The following is a 23601-nucleotide window of genomic DNA, read 5'->3' on the forward strand; positions in this document are numbered from 1 at the left end:
TATACATATATTTTCATATTATGAAAAAAAAGGAGGAAAAGTAATATTACGAGAATAAAGCTGTAATATTCTGAGAATAAAGTCATAATATTCGGAGAGAAAAGTAAAAATCTTATGAAAAACTGTCGTTAATATTACAAGAATAATGTTGTAATATTATTAAAATGAAGTTCTAAGATTATGAAAATAAAGTCGTAATATTAAAAAATAGGGGAAAAATGTAGAAATATTACGAGAATAAAGCTGTAATATTCTGAGAATAAAGTCGTAATTTGAAGATTTACGACTTTAATATGAGGAGAAAAAAGTCACAAAGTAAGACAAGAAAGTCGTAATATGAAAATTAAGTCGTAAAAATTCATTATATTAAGAGAAAATAGTCCAAATTTTATGAAAAATCTGTCGCTGGAATTTTAAAAAAGTTCTAATATTACGAGGAAAAAGTCAGAATATCATGAAGTAACAGTCGTAATATTATGGAAATAAAGTTGTAATATTATGAGAATAAAGTCTTAATATTTAAAAAGTTGCAATATTACGAGAAAAAAAGCATAATATTCCAGACAATCGTTTCAGACAAAAGTGTTATGTTACATGTTTTTCCCCGCACCAAACTGCAGAGGTCATGCGTGTTTGCCGATATCTGATAATACATTTTAAAGCCAATATCTGCCGATAATATCGTGCATCCCTAGTCAAAAGTCTCCACACAAGATCTTACAATGACGACATCCAACAGTGGACACATGGTCAGAGGAGAGAACAACGGTTTTTAAACAATAAAACACAGAGGAAATATGACTGCTTTAAGCGGTTATGACGCACGAGAGCTGGAAACAGTGTTGATTGTTCAGTTTCATTCAAAGGTGATTTTAAATGTGGGAGGGTTTTACTGGCAGAAATGAGTATCGTATTTTTTATGATACTTTTACAATAAAAACTTAGAATAAGCCTTTTCTTTGCGGCACAAACACACAGAGAGTGTTCCGACGCTCTTTGAAGCAGAAGCTTAACTCAAACAAACAACATCTTTTCTGATATGAGAAGACCACACTGCTGTAGTTCCCTGATGCCAACATGAGATGTCACTATTTCTTACACACTGGTCCTTGAAAATAGGTTTTTGAGACCGCCCCAGTGCCTGTTCCTGAGCTCAAGGCACACGGCAGATGATCCAAGGCAGTTTCTGAAACTCTAATTGGGCGCGTTATTGTGTCTTTTGTCTTTGCAAGGGTTTTTGTTGGCTACGGTGATGCTACGGTAGCACTGTTTCTAACTTAATGTCTTTGCGATCTTTTGAGAGTATTTGTTGTTTAAACGACGACGCAATGCCGAAAAAGTGCTCCGGAGGCGGAGCTTCGGAAGGAGGTCTGAAGAAAGGGGCTTGGACTTTTAAATTTTCCAGGATCTCCAATCCTAATTTTTAATTGTAATATAAAGGTAGAGAGAAAGGTATACGCTGCTGGGATCAAACTCATCCGTAATCATTTTGCATGTATGAAGCTGCGCGATAGAGGACTGAGTCAGTTCCCATCCCTGTGTAATGTAATGACCATTATAATGACCAGAGACATGATGAAGAGGAGTTCAGTGGGTACAATCTGGAAGTGAGGTGGAGAGAAGGTACGATAATATGATGACGGGGCAAACGGTTGGTCGGCATCCTCCGATTAGTTCTTGTTTTAGCTGAAACCACGGAAGAGGAGGATTTGTGGGTCCTGGGGAAGGAGAAGAGCAGGATGAAGATGAAGGGAAGTGAAAGGATACAGATGGAGGGAAGTGAAAGCATGCAGGCGCGGGACAGTACGGGGCAGCATGCTACCAGATGGTAGTAAAGAGATATGACAGAAAAGACAGAAAGTGATGTTTTGGATGTTATGATTAAAACTAGGGATGGGACGCTACCACTTTTTTGTGTCCGATACTGATATCAAAAACTCGAGGATCTACCGATACCTACAGAAGGCCGATACAGTCATTTTAGACAAACATGACTCAGCAAAAATGCGAGTGAAGCATGCGATATGGGATTTTTGGATTGTGGCGGATTCTACATTTTTGATCCAGTTTTTACATCCGATCCAGTGATTTTGACCGGTATCGGACCGATAGCGATACCGACCGATATCGATTCCCACCCCTAATTAGAACCCTATTGGAAGGCCCCACTGAGACTGAGGCCCAGATGGTTTCTATCGAAATACAGACAAGAGAGCATGCTGAAAACAAGCACATCTATGTGCAGGGCCGGCTCTACCTAATTTTGTGCCCTAGGCGAGATTGCTCTCCGGTGCCCCCCCCCACACACACACACGAATTACACCAGCCAAATGAACAATCACACATGTTTAATTTGAACAACAACAGCAAACAGCAAAAAATCACAACTTTCAAGTATTGAATTACAGCAACCAACAACAACAAACTTTCAGGTAACTCTTTCCAGCGTGTCTTTCACTTCAACAAAAATTGTACACGTCTGGACTTCCTTGCAGGAAAAGCATCTATCATCAAATGACACCTGCCTAGACACTTCACCGTTGATGCTCTTTTCAAGAGAGAACACACAAATGAGGGCGACTGGGAATAGAAAATCATTTTTATTTTCATTGTTTTAAATTTTTTTGCTGGAGGGGCGCCCCTCAGCAGATGGCGCTCTAGGCGACCGCCTATATCGCCTATGCCAAGAGCCGGCCCTGTCTATGTGTATTAAACCTGCTTTTGATGCTAAACTGAATTCCAGTTCATTACATACAAGTCGTGCATTCATATGCTTTTGCTGAGGACCTCAGTGGTCACTTCTTTTAAGAGTTTTGCAGAACAATAAAGTAAATCTGCTAAGCTTGCCGGCAGGATATTACAAAAAAAAAATGCACAATACATTCATAGACCCTGACGTAAAAACAGAGTCAAAAGGAGGATACTTTTTAAATTAAGATATTTCATTTTTACGGTCAGATCTTTCAGACAATCATGATTATGTTGAAAAAAAAAGAAAAAAAGCCTAAACCATTTTGTGAATAAAGCCATTTGTCTTCTGCTGAACTAAGACATCTTTGTCCGTCCCCTGAAGCTTTGACACACAGTGAGTCAGCCACTTATTCTGAGACGTGGTTTGTTTTGTACAGAAGCGGAATTGAATTCGCCTAAAATAATTTTTAAAAAGGCTCTGTTTTTTACAGAGAAAACATTTTTTCGGGTCTGTTATTACAATATTTGTTTTCGGGTCTGTTTTGTACGAGATGTTCTTGGGTCTGTTTTTTACGTGATTTGTTTTTTGGGGTCTGTTTTTACGTAATTCTTTTGGGGTCTGTTTTACGTGATTTCTTTGGGGTCTGTTTTTAGCAGATTTGTTTTTCGAGGGTCTGTTTTAATAATTCTTTTTAGGGGTCTGTTTTCGTGATTTCTTTGGGGTCTGTTTTTTAGCAGATTTGTTTTTAGGGTCTGTTTGCATTGATTTTCACTTTTCTGTTTTACGGGTCTGTTTTTTGGGGGTCTGTTTTTAGCAGATTTGTTTTGGTCTGTTTTACATAATTCTTTGGGGTCTGTTTTACATGATTTTTGATTTTTACGTGATTTCTTTGGGGTCTGTTTTTTAGCAGATTTGTTTTTCGGGGTCTGTTTTTACGTAATTCTTTTGGGGTCTGTTTTACGTGATTTCTTTTTGTGTCTGTTTTTACAAGATATACAGGGCTATTTTTGGGGGTCTGTTTTAACAAGAATTTTTTGGGGTGTGCTTTTACATGATCTTTATGGGGGGGTCTGTTTTTGAGGGACTTTTTTCAGGGGCTGTTTTTACAAGATTTTTTTTTGGGTCTGTTTTTTCGAATCTTTTTTATTGTCAGGGTCTGTTTTTAGATTTTTTGGGATCTGTTTTACAAGCACTTTGGTTTTTGGCAGGTTTTTTTAATCATGTAAAAAGTGAGCCTTGTTAAAAATGAATGAACGCAATATGCTTCCATAGTTTTACCCTTTACACACAATGAAATATAGCAGCCAGTGGAGCTTTCCGCCACCACTTATCAATCAATCCTGAATCTGAGCCACAGCAGTGTTGACCCGCCGGCTACAGAGCTGACATTAATCCACAATCTTCTAGGCAGTGTGGAGGAATGAGCGGACACAACATGGTGGCGGTGGTGAAAGCGAGCGCTGATAGAGGCTTTAACGAGCAAAAGGTGCCGATGCTAATGAGTGTATCTGGGGCTCTTTAACAAGCCTGCATCATTTCATGTCCTAAATCACAGTGAGCTGTGTCTCACGGGTGCAGGATAATGAGCTGGCCTGGGATTCCCGGAGCAGCAGCTTGTGTAACCCACCTCATATAGGGGAAGGAGACACTCGCTGCCACCGAGGATAAGTGAGAGACAGAAGCAGAGTGAGCATGAAGGACATAGTCGAGGCGTGAGAGAGGAGGAGGAGGAGGAGGATGGCGGTGGGTGTATATGTCATCATCCCTGTTTGATATGCTTGTTTGTACACACCAATCACTGCATCTCTGCAGCCAAGTGAGAAAAGCTTGTGCTCTCAGTGACAAAGTGACCCCAGGCGACGAGAACGCTCACAGGAAGAGGAAACGGAGAGGGAGACGCTTTAAAAGGGCAGAATGCAAACGCTGTAAATCCTAATCCAGGGAATGTCTTGTCCATAATCACTCGTGTTTAATCAAATTGCATTGACCTCTGTCTTTAAACAGAGCACCCTGGTGCACTCCAAGCCAAATTAGCAAATGCGGAGCTCAGTGACCTCAGAGTGGAGAGCGTCCTGCCGTCCCCGTCCCCGTCCCCCCCACCTCTTACTGCTGTGTCTGCATGGACACATTAGTCGAGCTCAAACGGGTTCCTCTGCCACGCGAAGCAGAGCGTGACATGCGTTAAATAATGGCAGGCAGATGACGAGCCGGGGCCCCGTTTGACGACGATGATGATGATGATGATGATGGCGGCCTCTGCCGACGTGGGCACTTTTCTGGATGTGGAGGGACGCGAGGGCAGTGTGATTCATTAAGAGTGCACAGGTGGTCAACTGAGTCACATTCTGTGCAGCGCTGTGACGTGCAAATGGCTCAAAGGACGAGGCGTGCAAATGAGTGCAAAACAAGCTCCTTTTAAATTGAGATTTTAAAACGTTCTTGTTGCAGTGGAAACATTTTTGATGTTTGTAAACCTTATTTTTGACTGTTTTTTAATGTGAATTCTTTCTATGTAAAGTACTACATAAATACACTTTACTTACTTAAAACCTGACAGTTAAAAGTTATTTAATATTTGTAATTAAAGTCAGCTGCAGAGATATGGCTATTATACAAGGAGTAGACCAAAAATAAAGCATTAGATGGCGATGACTTAACCCTTTAACACCAAGTGTATCGCAGGAAGCCGGCGAATCAGCGTCTTTGTCAACAGAGGAGAGTTAGATGCCTCCATTTTTGGACATTGAGACAAAAAAATCAAATGTTATTACAAATAAATAAATAAATAATGTAAATAATATAACAATATATTTTATATAATAATAAAATAAAAATTGTGCAAAAAGTGCTAAATACCACGGCGTTATCATTATTATTATTATGATGCCACATATAAATATACACATGCTGCTTGTGTCTATTCCTTACATCAGGAAATTATAATCTGACACTTTAAAAGTAAAGTAAAAAATGATTGATGCTTTTAAAAGCTGTCATGGTCTACATAATAACTGGGTGATAATGAATGGAGAATGCCACTGCTGGTGTCATCAACACTGCCCCCTTTTGGTGAACTGGCAGCCTGATGATTGTTTGATATAGTTTTATCACTGACCACATATTATTATTGTTATTATTATTATTATTATTATAAGCATATAGAACAAGAAACTTACACTGAGATGTCAAACTAGGCAGCGTCAACAGAAAGAAAAACAAGCGGCACAATAACTCCTGACCTGGCTTCAGTTACCTTTTTCATACTCCACAAACAAACAAACAAAACTGTTTCATCGCAGGAGCCACAATAATCCAAATTGCACCTGATCTATTAACCGCTCGCCACTGAGCAGCGTTTGAACGTTTGACCTTCTAACGCGGCTCATGACATTATGTTGACATTTAAAGTAATCCCTCCCACAGTTCCTAATCCCAGTGGCCGTGGACCACTCTGACCCACTCTCAGTGACTCCCCAGCAGCCCCTTGCACGCACACACACACACACACACAGAGAGAACACAAAGAGACAAAGTCGACTATGACACCCAGACAGGTCAACGACACCACTGAGGATTCATGGGGGCTGAAAACATGCAGCGATGAAAGGAAACTCCCTGGTTATCGTTCCCTAACTGACTCAGCGTCCAGTCACATGCTGACACTCCGTGTGTAACACGAGGATCATCCCTCTATAATGTCAATACAAACAAACGGCTCCGAATAACACACATTTCACATGTCCTGAATATTCATACTCGTCTGACACAGAGTATTTAGGCTGCTTTTTTTCCCATTACTGATTATGTTAAAACGTACATACAGAGGCTATAAGAATGTATAACAGAGCGTCTTATATCCTTTTTTTCCATTTTCAGCAATTATATAAACAACTCTGGGGCGAAAGTGCTAAAAATCGGATTGAATTTGTGAAAGTTGGGAGATGAGTCACAGTTCAAAGTTCGCCTGGCTCGTTTTGATGAACAAAAATAATCAACAATTTTGTGACTTCTGCACAACTATCGCCAATATGCGACATAGAGCGAATCATAGGTTTGACTCCACAAGAGATAAGAGTCTGAAGATGTGACCTATAAACACGCACACACACCCGGGATGTCCATATAAGGAGTTGTGTATTATTCCCACAGCAATTTAGGGTTAAGGCATCATACTGCGTCAAGTACAGTGAAATACAGGAGGAGGAAAGGAGTATATAAAACATTTGTATTAAGTGTTTGACTCTTAGCACTTTGACTGACTGCAAGAGGTAAAACTGGACCGAACATCAGTGACACTTCATCAATAGGCTTTATCTCATAAAGAAATGTAATCCTATAAGCAAACATACGCAGAGCTGAGCTACAGTAGAAGAACCCGTGTCTGGAGTCATGTGATGAAAAACACTGTTCAATTAATCTCTCATTACTCACCTGGGGGGTAAAAACAGCAAGTGTTTGCTCCAGGTTACTAAAAATGTAATTCAAAGCCAAAATCGGACTCACCACCATAAACGCAGCGTTGGTCAGGCTCCAAGACATTTAACTTGTCAATTATTATTATTATTATTATTAGTATTATTATCATTCGGCGTTCTTTATTCACTTCTCTTTAACTCTTTTTTCAGGTAAACAGTGATGAAATGAGAGGTACAAGATGACAACCCATTTATTTAGTAATACATTCTGCAAACTAGAAATTTTATTCAAACTTCAAAGGCTAAAAAAAATGAAAGAAAGGAAGGAAAGAAGGGGAGAAAATGTACGGAGCAGAGAGAGAGAGAGAGAGAGAGAGAGAGAAATGCATCAATTCACAAGCAAGGAATGCAATTTGTTCAATCAACAACACAAATAGTACAATTTAGTTCAGGGGAACAAAGCTTTTTTTTAAACAGTTTCTCTCTTTCTTTTTTCTTTTTTTGTTTTGCCGTTCCTTGTGAACGAGAACATAATACAAAATATACAGTTCATGTACTTTTGTCAAACCCCTCACAGGAGGCCTCCGAAGCATTTGAATCAACACCGACAATTACTTATCTACAGCACTCTAAAGCTATTCTCGAACGTAATTATAAATAGAGCAGACGTGTGGACGAGTGGGTGTACTGTACGATGTTACCATGTTAAAACACTTGTCGAGAGGGTGACATCATCTGCAGTGGGGAGAGGGAGGGGAGGAGGGGGGAGGGTGTTAAATAAGCTTTTTCAAGATCAGGAAAACATGGAGGGAGCGGGAGATGTGAGGGATTTAAAAAAAAAAGAAAAAAGGTTGTACCACGTTACGACCAGGAACAAAGTAGTTAGTAGCTCATGTACCTAACATCGAGTGTCCGCACCATTACTCAAAGTGTTCTCTTGTACTAGTACTTTCGGGGTGAGGGGTGAGGGGGGGGGCAACATGAGATCGGGTAAGGCAAATCGGTGAGCTTATTTATGAGCTGAGAAACATCAGCAAAGTGAGGCTCAGGTTCACCCAGCAAGGAGACAAATGAACTGCCACTGCTCGGGGGTTACACAGTAAATACCAACGACCGAGGTACATCAACAGGACGCAAGCGGTTATTTTTTTTTTTGTTTGTTTTGCTTTGTTTTTTTTTTAAATCTCTTAAAATTGAAGCCAGGTAGTACTCTGTACAAGAATATACAGGCGACCAATGGTCACTCTGTAAATAGCTTTATCATCTTTTTTTTTCTCTACAATAACAATTCTGGAAGGGAAAAGAAAAAAAAAAAACAAAAAGCTGATTATACAGACGATCAGTGCATATGACTATACGATCATTTTAGTCACGACTATTTTCCCCGTTTCACGTTTCCCCCGAAAAACCTAAAACACACAACTACACACACACGTGAGCATTTTTTTAGTCGATTCTTGGCCAATAGTGTTCCTAAAATGGGATTATTAGCCTTCTCAGTCAAACACTGTACACAAGTACACGGACACTTCCCCATCCTTAACAGACCAGTGTTCACGTCGCAGGTTCTAGTTTAGGACCAGAGGAACTAAAGTGAACCTGAGTTTGGATCTACATCGCACCAGAAAACCAAAGAGAAAAAGAAAATGCTTCCTATAAATGTTATGAGGTATTTCAGTTCATAAAAAAGTCAAACAATAGATGCTCAGGGGCTTTTCCCTCTCTTTTTTTTGTTAATATTTTTTTTCAAAGATGGCGACGGGCTGGATTTTCTTTTAAAGGAAACACCCAGACGTGACAAATCACAACCAAGCCACTGTCAGTATCGACGACGATTCCACCTACAACTATTTTTTGTTTTTGAAAGAAAAATAAATAAAAGGGGATGAATGTATTTATATAATTTCTCTGACAAAATATATAGAACTGCGCAGGGAAGTGACGTGGGGCGGGCTTTGGGACGCTTGAAAAGTTTCTCAAGAGTCTTCGACAGCTACCAGTTGGGCAACAAAACCGCTGGGTGCTGAGAACGCTTGAATAAGAGACTTAACAAACACAGGTAATGCAGCACAAAATGAAATTCATTCAAATGTTTTCTCCTCAAACGCTAAATAAACTGGGATTTTGTTTGTTTCCTTTTCCATAAATGAGCATGAGTGTATACACAAGTGTGGGGAAGTATGTCGTGGTAGAAATACAACACAGTAAATCAAAAGTTAACGGCCGGCAAATTTCTTTTGCAAATTCATGGGTAGAAATGTTCAGTGGAAGCAAATTTCCAACATCAAAATTCAAACGTCTTATAACATTTTCAGTGTTTTATTTTTATTGGTTCATTGGCCCTCTTGCCACGACACCGCCTGCAGACATTTCAAAAGGAAAGGAAATGAAATACAGGGGAAAAAACAGATAACGAACTGCAATTTGATTTTCAAAATAAAATGAAAAAAAAACGGATAACGAGTGTTTCCCGTTTCGTTCAATTTAGATTTTTCCATCTGACGTGAAAGTTGGAAAGATATTCAATTCCGCGATCAATTACATTTCAACGAAACATTGTTGAAACGCATGCGAGACATATTTCGAATCGTAGAAACGTGGACAACAAGCAAAAGCATTGTTCTCACGAAAAAGACCTGGAGAAACGACGTTGATCTCTACGTGCAGTCATCAGTGACTCAGGAGCACAGGGACCGTCTACAAAGTGCAACACCGGAAAAAAGATATTTAGAAAATATTCAATAACTTCACCATAACACAGTCTAGTGTCGTCAAACTTTACAGCACTTTGATTTGCAGACACTTTTATGATCGTTGTCCCGAAAAAAAACTGGAAACGCTTGTTATCCATTTTTTTTCTCTTTCCTTTTTCATTTGAGCACAATATTGGGAAAAAAAAGTCATATTCCATTTTTCTTTTCCCCATTTCTCATTTGATTTTGAAAAACGAATGATACGCGGCCTTAGTACGCATCGCGTGTGTGTGACTCCACGTCTGGTAAGTTTGATCTTGAGCATGTGCTCAACAGCGCCACCAGTGCTCAGAAATACCACAGAGTAACTTTAAAGACCAACGACAACGACGTCCTTTAAAGAATTCGCAGGTACAAAGTGTTTTTTGGCAGCTTTGTCACAAAAGGATATTAGAGTGAAAACTTAAGTTTGTTTTTTTTAATTTTTTTTTTTTTTTTTTTTAATTTGCAACCAACCACAAACCTAAATGCAGTGAAAATGTCGGGATTGTCATTTTGATAACTCAAGTGTTACTGATTTTAGTACATCATTGTTATGAAAATTGAATCCTCAGTTGCCGAGAGGGGACACTCTCACACAAAAACTAAACTTATAATACACCAAAGACACATCCAGAATCACATTTTGTCCATGGCAAAGATCTAACTCAAGCGACATGATTTATTACTAGAAATTTTGAGTCAAAAATATATACATACATAAATTTCGAAACAATGCAATTTTAGACAAAACAAAAAAAAAAAGGATCAGAAATCTGAAATAAAACAATTTCTTTTCTTTTCAAGAGATTTATCTACGGTTGTGTGTTAAGATACAGGTTTAGTCATTGACGAGTCATCTTTTCAGGAGGGGGAGGGGGGGGGTATGGGGGCGGGGATTAACTGAAAAACAGAACCCACAGATCATACACTATAGCAGCAAACTGTATTGTGCTGTGGCGTTGTGGTGTTTTTTTAAGCAAAGCAAAACCAGATGGGAACAAGAAAAGTGCTATACAATCATGAGAAATCATGGTAGGTTAGAGGATTTGTTCTCGGTGTGAACTTCCACATATTGTCCATAGTTCTCCCATTTTCAACTACCTAAAATAAAACAGTTTAAGAACTGTTCACATCGGAAGCTAAAATTCCGTTTGTACCACATACAAAAACTGGACCTCATGGAAAAATAAAACTTGGCATAGGCTGTCGTAAAGCTGAAATAAGTGATCGTGAATCATATGGCACCCACTGTGGGCACTGGTACTGTTACAATGGAGGTTTAGAAAGCGATAATAAAATACAAACACAATAGATGTGTACAATAGTCAAGACTTAAATAGCTACACACCTTAGTAAGCCATAAAATTTAACTACTTGTGTCATCTCGGGTTACAGTATAGTTCTGATACATAGCTTAACGTTGTTCAAATAGCTTAACAGCATGTAAACTCTGTTAACCAAAGTTTTGTGGAGTAAGAAGTAGTGAGAGACAACTTTAAATCGATACAAAACACTGGCAGAGTGAAAAAAAAAATATATATATATATATATATATATATATATATAATAAATGGCAGACAATGGGTGAGCAGTGGGGTCATTCCCTTAAACTCCAAGCCTGATCTGTTGTCCCGACCACCTCAGCAAACTTAAATTAGAGTTGCACGTACATTTACGCTGCGAGACGAAACACACGTGCGCACATACATACACACAAGCACCCACGCACGCTTGCAAGAATCCATCCGCACAGACAAACATGTCAACAGGGTTCTTGTTTGTTTGTTTTTATCTGATGCCTTAGAGAAATTTTAAAAAAAGAAAGGAAATGTTTCGCTTCACACTTTGCAATTATTATTTAAGCATGTACAGAAAGCCACATACAAAAATAAAACACAATAAAAAAAGCACAGGGGAAAAAAAAAAAAATTAGGATTTAAATTGATATAGAGCTTACTGTGCTGTCGACTATACAATTTACCCGTTTGTTTTTTTTGTTTTTTTTAAAGGAGCATAGACTAACTGAAAAAAGAATAAAGGAAAAGTAAAAGCGCGGCGACATTGTGCCTGGAGGACAAGCGAGAATATCCACTGAACAGACATCTGTTAGAATTCCAGAAGAGCAGGAGAAGGCAGATAGTGCATAAAAGGTTCTCTTTTTCATTTCTTTCATTTTTTAACTTAAAATCAAGCTGCATTAAATACAGGCCGTTTGTACAGGACAATTGCACTTCACAAAAACAGAAATATACAAACACACACAAGGAAATGTGAATCAAATTAATTACAGCAACAACAAAACAAAACAAAAAAAATCTTACTACTTAAGCTGATTATTAAACAAAAAAAAAAAAAAAAAAGGAAAGAAAGAAAACTTTGCGGACTCACTTGTTATGGATTACTTTAGAAGGAGAGTATTTTTAAGTGGGTGAACATATATGGGAGACAAGATGGTGAGGATCCTGAACTCCAGAGTGGACTGGTGCAGCACTATTCCAGGTTTGTGTGCATGCAAATCCTCTTCCTCCTCCTCCTCCTCTTCCTCCTCCTCCCATGATATTCCCTTCTTAGAAACCAAAAGCTCAGAGTGACGGCGAGACAGACTGCTGAGCTGAGCTGCTGTGGGTCTTGAGAGGATGGTGGTTTGTAAACTCTATGCTGTGTTAGTGGTAGGAGGTTGTGTTACCACATGTCGTCTGTGGACGCAGAGTCCTTGATAAGAGAGGAGAGGAAGGAAAACCCTTCAGACTCTGACTCGTTATCCACGAGACCTCTATCAAGAGCTGGAACAGGCTTAAGCAAGAGCAATACACACGGACAGAAAAATCATTCAGGAATTCTTTTCGGTGGATATTTATATATATCGACAGTGTCTGATGTTATTGTAGACACTATTTCAGATTAACTGGACTATAATTAACTTGGCAAATACACAACACGGCGATATAAATGACTCACAGTCAAATATAATTACCATTTATGAAGGCTACCACATAGTTTCTTTAAACATGCACGAGTGTCTGAAGCTTCTGGCACAAGCTTTTTTATTTGAAATATTTGAAAAGATAAGTATTTGTTTTAATTTTGGTGTCGTCTACGCCTTCGATGACTTCTCACAAATGAAGTGAGCTGTAGAGGGGTTAAGACTAATCATTTTTTAGTTTCCATTGAGGCAACAGTACAAAGTTCAACTGTAGCATTAGCAACATGAATGTAATGCTCAAGAGGCAAGTCAAATATAAACTTGTGACATGAAAAGCCCTTTGCAAATGAATACATGTAATTAATAAGTGATATTATCAACGTGTACCGCTTTAATCATTACTCATATGGGCAAGTATGTTTGATGTTTACCTTTTTAAACTCATGACAAGCATCAGCTGGAGATCTCTGTGTCTCAATAATTACTCTTAAGATCTATAAAACTACAGTATCTATGTGGACCGAGGTCCAAGTGTGACAGTGGACATAAACCAGACCAAGGCAAACTACCAACCAGACAAGGACGACAACAGCATTACGTAAGTCATAAAGTATAGACGATAAAATGATAAAGCAAACAAGTTCAGGACGGTTTCATATTTGTAAGTGACTTAGTTCCTGGAAGTGGTTTGAAACGGCACCATGAAATTTGCCATGATTACAAAAACATTTTGGTTACGGGTTTGAATCATAACATGATGACACATAACATGATTACACGTCAAGAGCTAAAACATATGGCTGGCAACATCCTCATAACCAGTGTAAAGTACCATGCTATTTTACAATAACTGATGTTCCACTGCTAATCATTAATACACACGAGTATGGACGGACAGGTGCTAAAATGTGGGCACACTGCCACATATCAATGAAAGACACAGAGCAGCAGATGTGAGGAAGGATTTGGATGTTGCAACCGACTCAGAGCGGACAGAATTTTCAGGAAGTTAACCCATTTTTCTTATAATTAATTTAATCTACATTACTTTAGGAATCTTCGGTCTTGAATGAGTACACATCTGTACACTTAATTTCACTATGCACGGCACATTATCATTTTGAGATGATCTGCTGCGTCATTATTAGATTAAAGTTTCAGCAAAGTAAACAAACTAGCCTCAAAGAGGTATGCGTTTCAGAACATCAATACAGTTTTATTTTAGGGCCAACAAATTATGCATATGATAACCCCTTTTCTTAACCTTCTAAAATAGTATTTTACTTAGGCTTTACAAACTATATCATAATTATCCTCTACGCTAAAATACTAGTGTATAATAATTTAGCGCACAACTAAAGTGATTTTCTTTCTGCTCAAGAAAAACATCTTATTTATAATTCTTATGAAAATGAATTGCCACTCAAGTTGTTTTAAAAAAAACTACAACAAAAAAAAAAAAACAGATTGCCAGCTGATACAAAAACTGCAGGGCATATCATATTAGAATTGCAGCAACCGTGTCGCTCTAGTTATCACCATTTTGGATCACTCCTTTACAAAAAACATTCAGCATTTTTTTAGCTGGACCGATAATTCCAGGGAAGGACACGAGACAATTTCGTCAGCACAGAAGGCTGCATCACTAACTGAGCTGCCAGGCCAGACGGACAGGTTGAACCACAGTACCAAGGACAACTCAGAGTGAGATCCAGACCTATGATTAAAATGATCATTAAAAAGGAACTTATTATATGTGAAGAAGAAAACCAAACAAAGATATGCATGTCACGTTGTCACTTGTTTGATTAAAAGACTCATAAGGAGTGAGAGAGAGCTGAGATGAGAAAACCACAAAGTTTTTAAGTCATAATTCAAATTGCTGTCAAGTTTTTTCTTCCTGACAGTCGCTTTTGGCATAATTCACCTAACAATGTGGTCTAATATTACAAATAGTCTTCACTCACAGCAGCTATTTAACAGTACAGCCTCTCTTCTAATGCAAAAAAAAAAGCTTGCAGTAAAGGTTTAGAATATAGTTCAGTGGTACCTTGGGCAGAGTGCAAATTTGAACTTCATAGAGAATTATGGCAGTAATTCAAATCAAATTTAAGTTTGAACCATTGCAGCTTGACCAGACGAGAGTAACTCTGAAGCAAACTGACCAATATCCAGACGACACAGAAGTATCCGAGGAGACCGGAAAGTAGGAATGCTGCTAAAAGGTGGTACAAATTACTACACACTCATCTGAATATAGTGGCAAATGCTGTATTCAGTTTCTATGAGCCACTTGGAATTAATCTAGAATCAAAATTGGGAAACTTTTTTTTTTTCATGAAAAGCTTTGTGAAGGCTGTTGGCAAACAAAAGCTCAATTTAGCACATTTTTGTATTTTGCCAGCACCCATTAAAACAGACAGGTCAAGAGGCCTGACAGCGTTCTGAAAATAGCCTAATTTCTGAAATAACTCAATATGCAAAACGTTATTCAAAAAAATTCATCTTCATACAAATGTGAAATACTAAAACAAACTGCCAATTTTCCGTGGTCAAGGACAAAATAAGATGCGCACAATTATAGGGTGAATCAGTCAACTTTTCTGAGGGAAATTTAAAAGGACGATATAACCGAGTAGACAAGGGCGCCATCTTTGTGGCCTGTTTGTACACAAAATCCCGTTGAGCAATGCTCCTTTAACTGCAAGAGAATGCAGGTTTTATTCTATCCAGACAAATGTCAGATATTGTTAATTTAAGTTATTAGCTCTTTCACTAATTACTGAAATCAGCTCATGTGGTAAGAGGCAAAGCCTTTTTAGCACAGGACCTGCAGAGTACTTGTGCTCTTTGTCAAAATGAAAGCAAGTTTTATGACTAAATAAATGAGAATGAATAGCAAAGAGAAACGATTGGACCATTTTCTGACCGTCATAGTATTACAAAAAACTGTGCTTGTCTTTTTTCTTGTGTTAAATTCTTACTTAGCAGAAGATTATAATACCAGATGCCCTAGATGGGCAATTTATAAATTATTTATAAATTAATCAATAAATAACTTGGCTAAAGCTTCTTTTACTTGTTCCATCTTGTTTAAAACGTACCGACATGCACAATATTAGTTTATGTTTGCCAGTCACATGTGAACAAGCATGCGTATTTCAAGCAAAGCAAACCTACGGACCATTAAAGGCGAGCTGAGGTACTCACTGTGTCATCACTTCGGTAGGGGTTGAGTTTGTTGTAGACTGCTTCAATAACACTTCGTCTGAGGGGGGAAAAAGGTATAAGACTACACGTCAGTTTTCAGAAAATAAAAAATCTTGTGTGCAATTGAAAGTTATTAAACAGTACAAAGAAAGGGTTGCTGTCAACACTAAACACTCACTTGCTTGCCAGCTCTCCTCCAGGAGGGAGATTAGGGATGCTCTCAGATGCTAATGTTCGCATGACATGGACCAAATCTGGGACACCTTCATCCCCTTGCTTTTTGATGATCTCTGTTGTACAAAGAAACAAAACAAAGTATTTTAAATTGCTGCATTTTTTTGCATCAAAATGAGTCTTTTAAAAAAAGCCATTGAATCTTTGTGCAATTTCATTACAGGAAATGGGCACTTCTATGTGTAAAACTGTGTTGTAGAGCAATTTTAACCTCCTTGTGTTTACACTGAAGAATAGATGAGCAAGGTTTGTCTTTGTCAACACTGCAATACCACATTGAAATAAAAACACTACTTTACTGATGTACTAGAAAGAGCAAATTAGACTGACATTGTGCTTATTTCTTCCACATCTATGAAGTGCTGTTCATCATGGGCCTGTCTCAATGTTTTTTTCTAAAGATTATTTTCTGGAGAAAAATTATCCTCATGTGACTCAAGGTAAGTGTCTTGTTTGCTGTATAGTCTACATTGTGATTGCAAATTAAATTGATTGACACCATCTTAGCATTTGCCAACTTTACTAGCATGATTTTATGAAAGAAAAATGAAAGACTAAACTTTTCTGCCTTACCTTCTACTCTGGCTTCCAGATATTTATCCAGCTCAGCCTCCCGTTTCACCGCTTCTGGTGATACCTTTGGGGCTCCGGGAAAACAGATTAGCACAACACTCATATTGTCCCGGCTTCCCTGGGGATAAAGAACAAACCAAGACATAATGTAAATTAACCATGAAACCAAAACAGACACATGCACAACAAAATGCCAATGTAGTTTTGATGGACAAGTATACCTTATACAGGCAGGTGTCAACAATTTCATTGCTGACTCTTTCAAGATCATCTGTCACTTCTAGCCTCGATCTGACAAAGTCACACAGTTCCTCATTGGCCATGACATCCCAGATGCCATCACAAGCTAGTATAATGAATTCGTCTTCCCCTTCACATCTCTCTATTGCATAAACTTCAGGTTCAGGAGAAACAAGCTGCTCCGTCTGGCCTTTTCCATGCACACACTTGTAGTCGAAGTCTCCCAGAGCTCGAGAGACAGCTAGGGAGCCATTTACCCGCTGGATCATGACTGAGCCACCAGCGTTCTGAATCCTTTCCTTCTCCAAGGGGTTGCTGGGTTTGTGGTCTTGTGTGAAGAAGTGCACAGCTCCACCACGACTGAGGAGCCCCCTTGAGTCGCCACAGTTGATAAAGTAGATATGGCTTGGTGCAATCATCACGCCCACTGCAGTGGAGCCACTGCGGTCCACACCGTGCTTCTTCTCGGAGATGGTTCGCATGTGTTCATCGATCTGCAGAAAACCTGTGCGGATCCCAGTCTTCACGCTTTCCACAGAGGGGTCTTCCTGCAGAGCACTCTGGAAGTCTGAGTTGCTGGTGATGTGCTCCAACAGGTGCTCACAGCAATACTTGGCCACCTGAGAGCCAGCATGCCCATCGTAAACGGCAAAGAAGGACCAGAGGTCGAGACCATGGGGCAGACCAATTACTGCTGTGTGTGCGTCTTCCATCTCTACTCGCCAACCCTGCATGCTGCTCAGCCCATATCTCAGGTAGTTACCCTCACCATGGGAATTATATTTTTCCATCTTTGGTTTGTCCAGAAATGCACCCATTGTGTCCCTCTTAAAACCTGTAATGCAAATTAAGACACATTAATCTACTTGGAGAATTTAGGAGCCACTTTGTTTTTTAGAATACAGTAAATACATTTAAGAGCTCTGCAACGACATTCAGTTTCAAACCACATTATTAGTATGATTGACCAAAAACAATAATAATACAAAATGTATTCTACAGTTACTGAGGGAAAAGCTTCTGAATGTTAATTTAACACATCAGATCTTCCATCAAATTGAGAGAAATAATTAGCGTACTGGAGCAGAGTTCTCGCCCCCTGCTATGGTCTAAAAATAGAGGGCCACACATTTGCTAGATATTAGAAACTGCTAGTGTGGATCAAATTAAAACGCCCTCAAACAACTGGCGGATAGACTTTTGCACGACATGCACTGACGTGAATTCCGATATTTAACCAAATAATGAATACACCTCTGGTCAGTATCTCTCTGACCTTCGCAATGCAGAACACCTCGTCACTTTGAGTGTCGATGTGATAGTTACAGCCATCGTAATGTGCCTGCAGAGCTAACGTTAGCCAACCTTCTGACCAGTAACCCGATAAAAACAAATTCAAGAGACCTGACATTTCCTACATCAACTGTGATGCTGTGGTGAGCTCATGTACACCGTGTACCTGGTCAGAAAGGGCGGCTTTTTGCTGTTTGATTAACGCTAAAAGTTAGCTCTTTGGATAGTCCAAACCACAACCCAAATAAACACACAGCCTTGACTAAATGCGGGCCTTGACCCTTGTCCCTCGGAGCTAACTTTAACAGGCCTCCCTCTGCCGTAATACTGAGGCAAGTAGAGCCCTCGGCCTTGCTAAGGTACTGTGGCTACATGCTAACTTAGCTATGGTAGCTAACTGCCCAACCTTTCCTTACAGTCACGGGCGCAAGAGTAAACACTCCAATCACTTACCAAATTTCCAAAATAGTGGTCGGCGAAAACTGAAGTGTGACTGTGACCAGGACTGACAGCCCGAACTTCACAGCGGAGAGACTACGCCGACGAAACTCGGGGGGTTGCGGTGGGTTAGCTAGGCTAGCTAGCCAGTTATCTAGTAATGCCCAATCGCTACTCAAGCCTCGGTGCATATAAATCCTCTACGCGCGGTGGTCCCTCTTTTCGTACGACTGCGTTGCATTACATTATCTCAGCTGGTGTCATAAAATGTATACCCTAGCGGACTTTCGTGTAAATTGGTGGGCCGGAGCTTTCAGTGGCCAAGCCAGGGGGAAGCTGAAACGTTTGTCCCAGCCTCTCCACTTGACAGGTTGACAGCTTGCTAGCTAACATTAGCTTGTAAGGAGCATAGAGGCACTGGGAGAAAGACCCGGATGTTGCAGGTTGCGTACTCGAAAACATGACATCATCCTTGAAGAGATGAGACTGCTCACAGTCTGCTGCACCGAGGACACATAAACAACAACAACACGGGCTTAAATACTTGGTTTAGGCCGAGTTTGTTCACAGTGTACTCAATGTTTGCAAGGTATTCAGATTTACCATAACTAATTCAATATAAATGTATGTAAAAATAAAAAAAATGAAAACGTAGGATGTGTCATGAGTGCGAATAAGGTCACAATGTGCAGGACTTTACTTCTACTGGCAGAAGAGCGTATCTTTTATTTGTTTGAGCTTGCAACACTAACTAGAGGGGACAGTAATTATTCCATGGGTCATGCATATTTAATTTTTTATGGAAGGGTCACAATTATTAGTAACAATATAATTGTATTATTTTGCTTTTGGTCTGGAAGTAGTCAATGTCAGCTAAAGCCCTCAAGTTAATGTATCTCTCCCTGCCTATGGGTGGCTCTTTACTTCTATACCAATTTTGTGTTTTGTTATAAATAAACTCTACTGATCACTTGTTATCATTAATGGACTCTTCCTTATACTTTTGCTTTTCTGCCTTGTCATTTTAAACCTAGGAAATGTGTACATTTACAAATCTCTAACTTAAACTCATTGCTTCCACACAATGGATTTATTTTGTTCTTCAATGCCTTTAAACTGCTGAAAATGAAAAATGCAAAAACTCTAGCACTCTTAATGTTTGTTTGTTTAATGTATGATTAATATCTCTTACTTACATTTATTAAACTAAGTTATAAAAAAACAAACAAACAAAAAAAAAACATGGAGATCGAAATCTCTTTTCCAAGGGTGACCTAGCCATGGAATGGATTGTATTTTGAAAATATTGGAGCGGAAGTGACGTCGCATTCGTCAATTTATTGCGTATAAGTAGCAACTGAGCTTGTCGTTCCTCGAAGACGTTCCGCTTCTGCAGTTGTACACACAGTATTTCGTGTTTCGTGTTTGCAGCTTGTTGTGCAGTATAGTATGGACTGCTGTTGTTTGTCCGCTGTGTGGTATTTCACGCTACTTTATTTACTCGTTCACTGTTTGTGTTTCATTTTCGCAGATGCAGACTTGACTCTGTTGTGGTCCAGTGTGACAGGACACAGTCCAGGTGAGTTGTACATGTATAAGTACAGCACATAGCACAGACAGTGTATAATGTCATGTAGTGTACTTCAGTGATGTAGCCTTTTATAATGGATTTTTCTGCTTCTTAAATGGCCTCCATATGCACTGGTTTCTTTGCTCCACATAACAAATAAACTATTAAAACTGAATACGTTTGGTTTGTGGACAAAACAAAGCATTGGTGAAATGGTGAAATATAGATCAACAGTTTTCAGCATGTTCGGGACCAAACAACAAACTGAGTATAATAATCAATAGATTCATCAATTTTGAAAATACTCGTTAGACAACAACTGAAAACAAAAGTTTCACATGTGTGTCGCGTGAAACAATGGACAGCAATAATACTTTCTGTGGAAATGGACATTACAGACATTAACCTGAGGTCAGTGACAGTGATGCACTGTAACGTTTGAATTGTTGAATTTGTGTGACTTGTGTTCACCAGAGACCAAGCTGAGAAGACTGGTGGTGTGGGTCACTGGAGCTTCCAGTGGTATTGGAGAGGAGCTGGCCTACCAGCTGGCAAAGTGTGGATCACGTCTCGTCCTGTCTGCACGGCGTGAGGACGAGCTGAACCGGGTGAAACGCTGCTGTTTAGGTGAGAGAGCTATTAATACAAAAAGAAGACCCACTTAACATTCAAGAATACGTAACACTGCAGTGTGATGCAGGTAGAACAATGAGACAGTAGATCTATTTTATTGAACCATCCTAATGATTTTCACACTTTCATATAGTGTTATTTATTCATGCCCAGCTAAGCTAATTTCATCTTTCATTTTTGTAGAGCGCTCCAACCTCAAGGAAGAAGACATTCTTGTCCTTCCTCTCGATTTGCTGCAGAGGACATCGCACGCCGACAAGGCAAAAGCTGCTGTCCAGTATTTTGGACATGTGAGGATCCGTTGCTCATTTCTAACTAAATAAATTTGTATTATTAGATGTTGAATTTTGAACACTTCTAACTCAAAGCTTACGTTTCTGTTGTGACAGCTGGCCAGTGACACCACTCTTCTAGTTTTTACTATCTGACAAACCTTTCCTTTTTTCTTCATCCAATCAGGAGCCAGAGCTCCACAAATGCTCTTGCTCCTGTTTGTGATGATGCAGAGTTTCAATATCCTGGGTATACTTCACTAATTTTAGTAGAAATAGAGGCTTAAGTTAGCCAAAAGAAGGCATCACTGACATCAGCTTTACTTTTGATTATAAAAGCTTGTTTCATATTGATTGAGTTGGTTTTCCAGTCGCATAAACTGCTCTCCTTGTCTCGGGTTTTTCAGATTGATGTTCTAATTAACAACGGTGGCCGGAGCCAGCGCTCTCTGTTCGAGGAGACCAGTCTCGATGTGTACCAGGCCTTGATGGAGCTCAACGTCCTGGGCACGATATCCATCACCAAGCACGTGCTGCCTTACATGACACAGCGGGGAAGTGGGAGCATTGTGACTGTCAGCAGCATAGCGGGCCTCGTTGGAGCGCCACTGAGTACAGGATACGCGGCCAGTAAGCACGCTCTCCAGGTGAATAGCGGTGGATTTATTTCAGTACGTGAAATGAATATCTATACGAGTGAGATGTCCACGTAATTGAATAAACGTACTGCGCGTGTTTTCCTTTAGGGATTTTTTAATTCCCTCCGAATTGAACTGACCGAGTACCCAAACATACTCATCAGCACAGTGTGTCCGGGGCCTGTGCAGTCACAGATTGTCCACAATGCCTTCACAGAGGAGTTAAACAAGGTACTTTTAAGCTATATTGTGTCATATGACGGATCAATTTCGTGAGCTTGTTCCAATTCGATGTTTGTTTCCATCCATCCAGCCTGTAAACGCACCCGGTCTCCAGGAACATAAGATGGCAACGAGTCGCTGTGTGCGTTTAATGCTGGTGGGGATCGCCAACGGTGTCAAGGAAATGTGGATTGCAAAGCAGCCCTTCCTCTTTGTTTACTACGCCTGGCAATATGTGCCCACATTTGCCTTGTTCTTAACAAGCAAGTTGGGAAGGAGAAGGGTGGAAAATTTCAGAACTGGTTTGGTAGGTATTCAAATAACGCCTTTATTAGTCTCACCATGGAGACATTTCCAGTTTTACAGTAGCAAAGACCATCAAAATGTTTTTTGCTATTCCTGAAAGGTTCGGTGTAGCAATGCAGGAAGTCTCTGAACTCTCCCTGGGAACGTGAGGTCTTTTTAACTAACCCACAGCTGGGGTTGGTTCCTGCTATAGTTGCACCATACTCACAAAACTTAAGCGGCGCAAGGACAGAGATTCAGGGAATAAAAGAGGCTCCGTTCCCCCCCATTTCAAGCCAGTGACCGTCAAAATGAGGTTTTGAAGAACTGTCCTTCCTTTGAAGATAGATAATCCGCCAAAAATAAACAATTCATTGCACTGAGAAATAATTTCCTAAATTCAAGATGCATGTGCACTCGATTTAAGTCGCATAAGAAGATCCACATTAGACAGATACCAACGAGTGCTCACATGCGTCAGGATCATTGTGTCTGTTTTGCAACTGCAGCCGTGTAAGGTCGACCTCTCTCGCTCTTGAACTGTCGTCTCACCATGTGAGCACACTGAAGGTATTTGAACATATGGCAGCCACAAAGCAGAGCTGTCTTTGAACAGCTAGGGGGCATCAGCTGTCCCTGACCTTGCTCGACTCAAATAAGGAGACGGTGTCCAGGGTGCGACAGTGAACACGACTACACCCCCCGTGGTGTTGAGTGACTGACTGATTGTGTCTGGTGGCTTCTGCTCAACAGTGATGGCTGAGGGCCAAGGAGAAAGGTCATTTTCCAACCGGCCAGTCATGGGTCTGTGTTTTTGTCTCAAAAAGGAGACGTCAAACAAAGCCCATCACAGTGAGGCGTCTCTGCAGGTTAACAAAGCGTAAACAGTTAGGACACTGCAGTTGACCACAATACAATGTTTAAATAATGATCATATTTTCATGTCATTTCATTCGCAGGTGTCAAAACAGCAGTGCTAACGGTTCACTTTTTCTTTGACAGGACGCAGACGCCACATACTTCACTAAAGCCAAGCGCTCCTGAAAGTCTCGCCCTGACAAGACGAGACAGGTTTATTGCATTCCTCATGAATAAATGTGTATTTAAATGTTGTTTCCATGCACACTTTTAGGTTAATTCTTTTATTCTAAAGTCTTTTTTTTGCACTTCAATGTCAGATGAGAAGGTTTCATTTGAATCTTCATGGATAAAAGTTTGTTTAAATGAA

At 39.7% G+C, this 23601-nt stretch overlaps 2 protein-coding genes and 1 long non-coding RNA gene across 5 annotated transcripts; 2 read left to right on the forward strand and 1 right to left on the reverse strand.

Moving 5' to 3' along the window:
• Positions 1-386: 386 nt before the first annotated feature.
• On the reverse strand, positions 387-19154 carry ppm1aa (protein phosphatase, Mg2+/Mn2+ dependent, 1Aa). Of its 3 annotated transcripts, none has more exons than XM_044047996.1 (6): positions 18769-19154; positions 17004-17857; positions 16783-16900; positions 16154-16265; positions 15976-16033; positions 387-1718 (listed from the first exon to the last, which is right to left on the reverse strand). In XM_044047996.1, exons 2-6 carry the CDS (start codon positions 17838-17840, stop codon positions 1683-1685), a joined length of 1161 nt encoding a protein of 386 aa, XP_043903931.1. In that variant the 5' UTR covers positions 17841-17857; positions 18769-19154; the 3' UTR covers positions 387-1682. The 3 variants fall into 3 exon arrangements, with proteins under 3 accessions (XP_043903931.1, XP_043903933.1, XP_043903934.1); XM_044047998.1 differs by lacking the exon at positions 387-1718 and adding an exon at positions 10822-12554 and having other exon boundaries at positions 18769-19153; XM_044047999.1 differs by lacking the exon at positions 387-1718 and adding an exon at positions 12561-14482.
• On the forward strand, positions 13317-16633 carry LOC122783281. Its single transcript, XR_006362021.1, has 3 exons — positions 13317-13363; positions 16373-16455; positions 16570-16633. It is a non-coding gene; the product is annotated as an uncharacterized LOC122783281 (long non-coding RNA).
• A 939-nt stretch (positions 19155-20093) lies between the features above and the next one.
• On the forward strand, positions 20094-23486 carry dhrs7 (dehydrogenase/reductase (SDR family) member 7). Its single transcript, XM_044048000.1, has 7 exons — positions 20094-20332; positions 20798-20950; positions 21140-21246; positions 21636-21875; positions 21975-22097; positions 22180-22395; positions 23376-23486. The coding sequence occupies exons 1-7, from the start codon at positions 20203-20205 to the stop codon at positions 23415-23417; spliced, it is 1011 nt and encodes a 336-aa protein (XP_043903935.1). The 5' UTR covers positions 20094-20202; the 3' UTR covers positions 23418-23486.
• The last annotated feature ends 115 nt before the right edge of the window (positions 23487-23601 follow it).

This window comes from Solea senegalensis, linkage group LG16 (genome assembly GCF_019176455.1).
Source record: "Solea senegalensis isolate Sse05_10M linkage group LG16, IFAPA_SoseM_1, whole genome shotgun sequence".
Taxonomy (NCBI): domain Eukaryota; kingdom Metazoa; phylum Chordata; class Actinopteri; order Pleuronectiformes; family Soleidae; genus Solea; species Solea senegalensis.